General features: G+C 39.7%; 1 protein-coding gene across 1 annotated transcript; it reads left to right on the top strand.

Moving 5' to 3' along the window:
* Positions 1–343: 343 nt before the first annotated feature.
* On the top strand, positions 344–3,551 carry LOC129486061 (endogenous retrovirus group K member 25 Env polyprotein-like). Its single transcript, XM_055285352.2, has 2 exons — positions 344–2,427; positions 3,236–3,551. The coding sequence occupies exons 1-2, from the start codon at positions 423–425 to the stop codon at positions 3,319–3,321; spliced, it is 2,091 nt and encodes a 696-aa protein (XP_055141327.1). The 5' UTR covers positions 344–422; the 3' UTR covers positions 3,322–3,551.
* The last annotated feature ends 6,847 nt before the right edge of the window (positions 3,552–10,398 follow it).

The following is a 10,398-nucleotide window of genomic DNA, read 5'->3' as shown; positions in this document are numbered from 1 at the left end:
TAAAGCTTTCCAAAAATTCTTAAATCAGTGGAATATTACACATACAACAGGAATTCCTTATAATTCCCAAGGACAGGCCATAGTTGAAAGAACTAATAGAACACTCAAAACTCAGTTAATTAAACAAAAAAAAGGGGGAGACAGTAAGGAGTGTACCTCTCCTCAGATGCAGCTTAATCTAGCACTCTATACTTTAAATTTTTTAAACATTTATAGAGATCAGACTACTACTTCTGCAGAACAACATCTTACGGGTAAAAAGAACAGTCCACATGAAGGAAAACTGATCTGGTGGAAAGACAACAAAAATAGGACATGGGAGATAGGGAAGGTAATAACCTGGGGAAGAGGTTTTGCTTGTGTTTCACCAGGAGAAAATCAGCTTCCTGTTTGGATACCCACTAGACATTTGAAGTTCTACAATGAACCCATCGGAGATGCAAAGGAAAACGCCTCCACGGAGACGGAAACACCGCAATCAGGCACCATTGACTCGCAGGATAAATCAAGTGGTGATATTAGAAAAACAGATGAAGTCACCACGCACCAAGAAGGCGGAGCTGCCAACCTGGGCACAGTTAAAGAAGCTGACACTGTTAGCTAGAAAAAGCCTAGCTAGCACAAAGGTGACACAAACCTCAGAAAAAATGCTGTTTGCGGCTTTAATGGTTGTATCAATGGTGGTAAGTCTCCCCATGCCTGCAGGAGCAGCTGCAGCTAATTATACCTACTGGGCCTATGTGCCTTTCCCGCCCTTAATTCGGGCAGTCACTTGGATGGATAATCCCATTGAAGTATATGTTAATAATAGTGTGTGGGTAGCTGGTCCCACAGATGATCGTTGCCCTGCAAAACCGGAAGAAGAAGGAATGATGATAAATATTTCCATTAGGTATCGTTATCCTCCTATATGTCTCGGGAGAGCACCAGGATGTTTGATGCCTGCTATCCAAAATTGGTTGGTAGAAGTACCTACTCTCAATCCCACCAGTAGATTTACTTATCATATGGTAAGCGGTATGTCACTCAAACCACAGGTAAACTATTTACAAGACTTCTCGTATCAAAGATCATTAATATTTAGGCCAAAAGGAAGACCTTGCCCCAAGGAGATTTCCATAAAAACAAAAGATTTAGTTTGGGAAGAATGTGTGGCCGATAGTGCCGTGATTTTACAAAACAACACATTTGGAACTGTTATAGATTGGGCACCTCAAGGTCAATTCTACCACGATTGCACAGGACAAACTCAATTCTGTCCCAATGCACTAGTGAGCCCAACTGTTGATAGTGACTTAACAAAAAATTTAGACAAACATAGGTACAAGAAATTTCAGTCTTTCTACCCTTGGAAATGGGGAGAAAAGGGAACCTCTACTCCAAGACCAAAAATAATAAGTCCGGTTTTTGGTCCTGAACATCCAGAATTATGGAGGCTTACTGTGGCTACAAACCGCCTTAGAATTTGGTCTGGGAACCAAACTATAGAAACAAGAGATTATAAAACATTTTACTCTATCAACCTAAATTCCAGTCTAACAGTTCCTTTACTAAGTTGTGTAAAACCCCCTTATATGTTAGTCATAGGAAATGTAGTTATTAAACCAGACTCCCAAACTATAACATGTGAAAATTGCAGATTGTTTACTTGCATTGATTCGACTTTTGATTGGCAGCACCGTATTCTGCTTGTGAGAGCAAGAGAAGGCGTGTGGATCCCTGTGTCCATGGATCGACCATGGGAGGCCTCGCCATCCATTCATATTTTGACTGAAGTATTAAAAGGCATTTTAAATAGATCCAAAAGATTCATTTTTACTTTAATTGCAGTGATTATGGGATTGATTGCAGTCACAGCTACAGCCGCTGTGGCAGGAGTCGCATTGCACTCTTCTGTTCAGACAGTAAGCTTTGTTGACAATTGGCAAAAGAATTCCACAAGGTTGTGGAATTCACAATCTGGTATCGATCAAAAATTGGCTAATCAAATTAATGACCTTAGACAAACTGTCATTTGGATAGGAGATAGGCTCATGAGCTTAGACCATCGTTTCCAGTTACAGTGTGACTGGAATATGTCAGATTTTTGTATTACACTCCAAGTTTATAATGAGTCTAGACATCACTGGGACATGGTAAGACGCCATTTACAGGGAAGAGAAGATAATCTCACTTTAGACATTTCTAAATTAAAAGAACAAATTTTTGAAGCCTCTCAGAGTCACTTAAATATTGTGCCTGGAGCTGAGGCGTTAGATCAAGTGGCAAAAAATCTTTATGGATTAAACCCCACGACTTGGATTCAGTCTATTGGAAACTCTACTGCAGTAAATTTTGGAATTATGTGTCTCTGTTTGATCGGTTTGTTTTTAGTGTGCCGGACCAGTCGAAGAATCCTGCGCCAAAATCGAGAGAATGAAAAAGCCTTCATCACCATGGCACATTTATATAGAGGAAAAGGGAGGGAGAATGTTGCGGGAAGTCAGGGACCTTGAACTGAGGGACTGGCTGAAGCCACAGCAGAAAAGCATAAAATATGAAGATTTCATGGACATTTTATTAGTTTTCCAAACTTTATACTTTTGTAATATCCTATGCCTTTACTTTAATCTCTTAATCCCATCATCTTCTTCGTAAGCTGAGGAGGATATATGTCACCTCAGGACCCTGTGATGATTGCCTTAACTACACAAATTGTAGAGGACGTGTGTTTGAACAGTACGAAAACTCGGCATCTTGAAAAAAAAGAACGAGATAACAGTGGTGTTCAGGAAACAAGGGAGGTAACCTTAAACTGGCCGCCGGTGAGCCGGACGGAACAGAGCCATATCTTTTCTCCTTTTGCACACAAATAGGAGAGATATCGCTGAATTCTTTTTTTCAGCAAGGAATATCCCTGAGAAAGAGAATGCGCTCTGAGGGTAGGCCTATAAATGACCCCCTTGGAGGCGTGCCGCCTTTTACGGTTGAAGCCGAAGGGATGAAATAAGCCCCGGCCTCCTGTAGTGCTCCCAGGCTTATTAGGATGAGGAAATTCCCACCTAATAAATTTTGGCCAGTCAGGTTGTCTGCTCTCAAACCCTATTTCCTGATAAAATGTTATCAATGACTATGCGTGCCCAAAAATTTCGTTGGCAATTTTAATTTCAATTTTAACACCGACCTGTGAACTCATCCTGCCTCCACTTGCTTTGTGATATTCTATTACCTTGTGAAGTATGTAATCTCTGTATCGTGATGACAATGGTAGTCTTGTTGAAAAGAAAAGGGGGAAATGTGGGGAAAAGAAAGAGAGATCAGCCTGTTACTGTGTCTATATAGAAGGAAGTAGACATAAGAGACTCCATTTAGTTCTGTATTTGAGATGCTGTTAATCTGTGACCCTACCCCCAACCTTGTCCTTGCAAGAGACATGTGCTGTGATGACTTAAGGTTAAAAGGATTTTGGGCGGTGCAGAATGTGCTTTGTTAAACAAGTGCCTAAAGGCTGCTTATGGTTAAAGGTCATCACCATTCTCTTAAATCTAGAGAAAAAGAAAAACATTTGTCTTCTGCCCCTCCCTGGGCGATAAAACATCTCCAGGTAAAACCCTTTGTGTGCTTTATTTACTGAGTAAGGAGATAACCGCCTTTAGGGATAAGGTGGGGCTTGCTGGAGCAATACTGCTAAAAGGTTTATGGAGATGTTCGCATCTACATCTCAAAGCACAGCACCGGTGATGGTAAAGATAATTGTGAATAAATACTAAGGGAACTCAGAGGCCGGTGCTGGTGTGGGTCCTCTGTAAGCACAGCACCGGTCCCCTGGGCCCCGCTTTTCCTTCTCTACACTTTGTCTCTGTGTCTTATTCCTTTTCTCAAGTCTTTCATCCCACCTAACAAGAAGCACCCACAGGTGTGGAGGGGCAGGCCACCCCTTCATATTACTGTTACTTGGCCACTTCCAGTTTGGGGTAATTATGAATAAAACTGCTATAAACATTTGCATCAAGGGTTTTGTGTGGACACAATTTTCAAAATAATTGAATAAATACCTAGAAACATGATTGCTAGATTGCATGGCCTTTGCTTTCTTTCATTTATGTTTGCCCAGTATTCTTTTGACCATTTCTTTTATTTTTACATTTTGTGTAATCTTGTTTCAGATATACCTTGCATACATAATGATATATAGCAGGGGTGTCCAATCTTTTGGCTTCCCTGGGCCACATTGGAAGAATTGTCTTGGGCTACATATAAAATACAGTAATACTAATGGTAGCTGATGAGCTAAAAAAAAAAAAAAGTGAAAAAAAAATCTCATAATGTTTTAAGAAAGTTTATTAATTTGTGTTAGGCCACATTCAAAGCCATCTTGGGCTGCATGCAGACAGGCTTGATATATAATATAACATATATTGGAAATGGAAGTTTTTACTCAAACTAATAATCTTTGACTTTTAATAAGTCAAATATGCATGTGTACATGTATATTTATATGTATTATAATATTTGATGGTTACCTTTATTTTTTAAAATTATGACTACGTATTTTTGTTTAAAACTATCACAAGAAAGATATAGCATCTAGTGACTGTCTCCTGTGAAAATTGAGAAATTGTGCATACTTTTATTTCCCTTTTCATGTTTCAGAGCTGTAGATATAACCTATAACAGTGAATCTAAATCTTTAGAGTAGTAAAAACTTATCTTCAAACAAATACTCCGTGAAATTCCAATACATAAAACAGTTAAACATTGCAGCTGTTCTAATTGGGTCACACTGAGTTTTCCCTCCTCAATTCTTTTTAATCCTTCTAAGAAGGTTCCAAATGGTCTTTGTTTTATAATAGTAGTTCTTTGCCATCTCATTACAATGTGCCAAACTCATCTTCTCACAAATACTAGGCCTTTAGAAGCAATGTGTGTTTTCATCGTTTTATTTTACTGTTACTACTTATGGTAAGTGAGCCTAGTGTTTAACCAACCATTTTAATACAAGGTCTCCTCCTTAGATAAAATGATTCAAATAACAGAAGTGAGTTGCTCTAAAGAAAAATATGTAAATAATCACAAATACAATATTTATGTGGCAAAAAAAATTCCAATGGTAACAAAGGAATAGCACAATTTTAGAAAACCCTGCTCTACAACCAAGCTTCCTAGAAGTGGATCAAAGAGAAATAGAAAGTGTTGTCTGAGACTGAACATAGGTAGGCGAGGGATCTTTCAAAGATTTTAAGTGAAAAACAAAATCTTAGGGGAAATATATTACAATTAGCAGATTTCGTGAGAATTTTTACAAGGCAACAGACCTATGTTACAGTTATAGACTACTCTAGTTTGCGTTTCTTCCTCATTTTAATCTTTAGCAAGTAGTAAGTCTTCTTAAAGAGTAAATAATAATAACAAACTGCCACACGATGAAAGCATGAAAATGCACAGAGAAAGTAACAAGTATGGAGAACATGTAAAGTATATCTGAAGAAGAGTCAAAATGCAAATAAGAAACACTCAGGATATACGGGCCGGGCACAGTGGCTCATGCCTGTAATCATAGCACTTCGGGAGACCAAGGAGGGCAGATCCCCTGAGGTCAGGAGTTCGAGACCAGCCTGGCCAACATTGCAAAACCCTGTCTCTACTAAAAATACAAAAATTAGCCAGCATAGTGGCACATGCCTGTAATCCCAGCTACTCGGGAAGCTGAGGCAGGAGAACCACTTGAACCCAGGAGGCAGAGATTGCGGTGAGCTAAGATCATGCCACTGCACTCCAGCCTGGGTGACAGAGTGAGACTCTGTCAAAAAAAAAAAAAAAAAAAAAAGAAAACAAAGAGAGAAATATTCAGGATATAATAAAATTCTCCTTGAAATAAAGAAAAAATAATTTGAAATTTAGATTAAGAGAGCCACCTGTATATTGATATGACCTTCTAGTGATATATTGAAATAACATTACTAAACTTCAAAAATAAGGAATGAACCTAATATATGCCTATGCAAGAAAACTGAGTAATATGCTAAGAAAAAACTGATTTACTTCAAACTATTCCATGGCAACACTCAATGCCAGAATAAACTGAATTAATGTGTGTAGTAGGTTGAATAATGGTCACCCAAAAACATCAATTTCTAATTCCTAGAACTTGTAAAAGTTACCTTGTCTGGGAAAAAAGTGTTTGCAGATTTGACCAAATTAATACTTTTGAGATGAAAAAATTAACCCGGACTTTCCAGAGGGGCTCTGGATGCCATCCTAAATGTCCTTGTAAAATTGAAACAGAAGATGTTTTTATTTATTTATTTATTTTGAGACAGAGTCTCACTCTGTCGCCCAGGCTGGAGTGCATGGTGCAATCTCAGCTCACTGCAGCCTCTGCCTCCCGGGTTCAAGCAATTCTCCTGCCTCAGCCTCCTGAGTAGCTAGGATTACAGGCGCTCACTGGTCTCAAACACCTGACCTCAAGTGATCTGCCCACCTCTGCCTCCCAAAGTGCTGGGATTACAGGCATGAGCCACTGCAACTGGCCCCGAAATAGATTTCAAACAGACATGAAGAGAAGAAGGTTATATGAAGATGTAAGCAAAGATTATAGTGATATAACCACAAGCCTAGGAATGTCGAAGCAGCTACCAGAATCTGGAAGAGGCAAGGAACAGATTCTCCTCTATGCCCCCTGGAGAGAGTGCAGCCTCAATGGATTTCAGCGTTCTAGTTTTCAGATCTTCAAGAAAATCAATTTCTTTTATTTTAAGCCTATAACTAGAGAGGGAGCCAAGATGGCCAACTAGATGCAGCCAGGAAGAACTTCTTCCATCGAGAGAGAACAAACCATCAAGTAGACCAGCACACTTTGAACAGATCTTTAAAAAGAAGGCATTGAGAGTGGACAGAGGATGAATGCAGATCCCAGGCTTAAAGAGGAAGAAGCTGGGAACTCTGACTGAAGTTGCTAACTAAGCACCAGGACACATTCCAGACCACGAGCAGCTCCTGGGGAAGAGATAAGTGAAATAGGCATGGAATGGTTCACTCTCACCATGGACCTCTGGAATCCTAGCTGCAGGAGACGCCACCACTCCAAAGGAGATTTGAGTTGGCAGGGGGATCTTCCTTAAGAGTTGACAGAAACAAAACCCAGCCTGCATGAAGCCCAGAAAGTTTGGTGTGGGAATAGCTGCAGTGGAGCACAGCCATGATTTGCGGTCCCCCAGTGCTCACCATGCTGCTCTAGATGGCTTGGCCTTTGTTGTCTGCTGAACCTGGATAGAGCAGGGTTATCTTGCCCATGACACAGGTCCAGTCTGATCTGAGCACCCCCTGATCTGCCAGTCCGTCCCAGGGTCCCTGCCTGGCCACATCCACTGGCAGTGTGGCTTCAGCTACCAAGGTGGGGCACTTGCCAGCAGGTACCACCATAGCTTTCTTGCCAGCAGACCCCACCTAACAGTTGGAGCACTTCTGCAGGCAAGCCCCGGTCAGCGAGCAGGTACTGAAAGCCCTAACCCATTGTTATGTGCTTGACCACAGCCTCCCCTCACCGCTTCAGCCACATGTGCACACAGGACCTACCAGTGCCCACTGCTAGCAGCATGCATATATGGGGACCTCTACCACCCAGTGCCCTGCTGCTAAAGTGTTTTTGCCAACACCCATCATCAGAGTGTCATTGCCAGTTGACTGAGAACACCTTGGCCACTCCAGCATAGCAGGTGCTTAACCTTAAGGGGCCAGAGAAAAAAGCTGTGGATGGGCCTCATCTCAGCTTCCCAGGGTCAGAGCATGAAGCCCAGGATTCCTGAGCTGAGCCTTGGCCCCCTGAAATTATCCAGAAACAAAGTAAACTGACTGAACCCATCTTATACCACTGTCAAACCCTAAGGAGCATCAAATCATATAAAAGCAAAAATCCCCATGGAAAAGACAGCAACTTCAAACATTAAATGAGCATCAACCTGCACAGATAAGAAGAAACCAGTGTAATAACTCTGGCAACCCTAAAAGCCAAAGTGTCTTCTTACCTCCAAACAATTGCACTAGCTCCCCAGCAGTGGTTCTTAAGCAGACTGAAATGGCTGAAAAGACAGATGTAGAATTCAGAATCTAGATGGCAACAAAGATCACCAAGATTCAGGTATTGAAACCCAATCTAAGGAATCTAGAGAATTAAATAAAATGATAAAAGAGATGAAAAACAAAATAGGCTCTTTAAGAAAGAACCAAACAAGAATTTTATAATATAATTGGAAGTATTAACAGCAAAATAGACCAAACTGCAGAAAAAATCTCAGAGCTTGAAGACTGGTTCTTAGAATCAACTCAGACAAAAATATTTTGTCTGAGAGACAAAAAAGAAAAAATGTTAAAAATGAAAAAATCCTCAGAGTAAATGGGGATTATATAAAGAAACCAAACCTATGATTCACTGGTATTCCAGAAAGACAGGGAGAGAGAGCAAGCACCTCAAAAAACCTGTTTGAAGATGATGTCCACCAATGTTACCCCAACCTCTTTAGAAAGGTGAACATGCAAATTCAGGAAATTCAGTACCTCGGTGAGATATTATATCAGATGAACATCCCCCAGTCATACAGCCATCAGATTCTCTGAGGTCAACACAAAATTTAAAAAATATATATTTAAGGCAGCTAGAGAGAAGGGGCAACTTATGGAGAAAGAAAATCTCATCATCCTAACCACAGAACTTTCCACAGAAACCTTAAAAGCCAGAAGAGACTGGGGGCCTATATTTGACATCCTTAAAGAAAAGAAATTTCAACCGAGAATTCCATGTCCAGCCAAACTAAGCTTCATAAGCAAAGGAGAAATAAAATGATTTTCAGACAAGCAAACGCTAAGGGAATTCATTACTAGCAGACCTGCATTATAAGAAGTCCTTAAGGAGCTTATAAATATGAAAACAAATGACCATTACTTGCCACTACCAAAACACACTTAAGTATATAGCCCACTGACATCATAAAGCAACTATATAATCAAATCTACATAAAAACTAGCTAACAACATGACAGTATCAAATCCTGATATATCAATTTTAATCTTGAATGTTAATGGAATAAATACCCAACTTAAAAGGCACAACTGGCAAATTGTATAAAGAACGAAGACCCAACTGTATGCATTCTTCAGAGACCCATCTTACATGCAGTGACATCCACAGGCTCAAAGTAAAGGGATAGAGAAAGACCTATCCAGCAAATAGAAAACAAAAGAGAGCACAGGCTGTTACTCTTATTTCAGTCAAAATAAACTTTAAACCAACAATGATAAAAAAAAAATACAAAGAAGGGCATTGCATAATGATAAAGATTTCAATTCAACGAGAACACTTAACTATTCTAAATATATATGCACTCAAGACTGGAGCATCCAGATTGATTAAACAAGTTCTTAGAGATGTACAAAGAGATTTAGATAACCACGCAATAATAGTGAGAGACTTCCACACTCTGCTGACAGTGTTAGATAGCTCAGCAAGGCAGAAAACTAACAAAGATATTTGGGACCTAAAGTTGACACATAACCAAATGAACTTAGCAGACATCTACAGAATAGTCCACTGAACAAGAACAGAATATACATTCTTCTCCCCTGTGTGAGAAAATATTTTAAATGGTCCATTTTCAAGGCATAATAAATTTAAGGACTGGCAGCTATCCTGCAAATGTAACAAATTGCACAGCTCATGCACCTAGTAGGTCACAATAAGCGAACAGAATGCAGAGGAGGGGTCAGCCCATAAAAGGGGAAAAAGTTTCATAATTGGGAAATTGAAACTTAAGCGGGGAAGGGGATGCGGCATAACCTTATAAGGGGGGTAATAAAATATATACGCCTTAGCATTTGCTTTTCTGGGAAGATTGTAACCCCATAGTACTTGACAATGAGGAACTGGGGGAGAGACTTGAGTGCTAGAAGATAAAGTGCCTGTTGTGACTGCCCCAGATGTGCTCACCAGACATTCAATCTTGCAAGACCGTTATTTAAAAGTCTCACTTTCACTGTTCTTCTTGCTTCTAAGTCCACTCTTTGTGTTTGGATGGGTAAGTGTGTTTCTCATAATCTGCACATTGTACATACTCTAAGATCGAACACATGCTCAGCCATAAGGCAATTCTCAACAAATTCAAAAAACCTAAAATCACACCAAACACACTCTTGGACCACAGCACAATAAAAATAGAACTCAATACAAAGAAGATCTTTCAAAATCATACAATTATGTGGAAACTAAACAATGTACTCCTGAATGACTTTTGGGTAAAAAATAAAATTAAGACAGAAATCAATAAATTATTTGAAACAAAGATGCAACATAACAGAATCTCTGGGACACAACTAAAGCAGTGGTAAGAGAAAAGTTTATAACACTAAACACCCACTTCAAAAAGTTAG

The sequence above is a fragment of the Symphalangus syndactylus genome, chromosome 7 (genome assembly GCF_028878055.3).
Source record: "Symphalangus syndactylus isolate Jambi chromosome 7, NHGRI_mSymSyn1-v2.1_pri, whole genome shotgun sequence".
Lineage (NCBI taxonomy): Eukaryota > Metazoa > Chordata > Mammalia > Primates > Hylobatidae > Symphalangus > Symphalangus syndactylus.
This window is presented reverse-complemented; position numbering and strand designations above follow the sequence as displayed.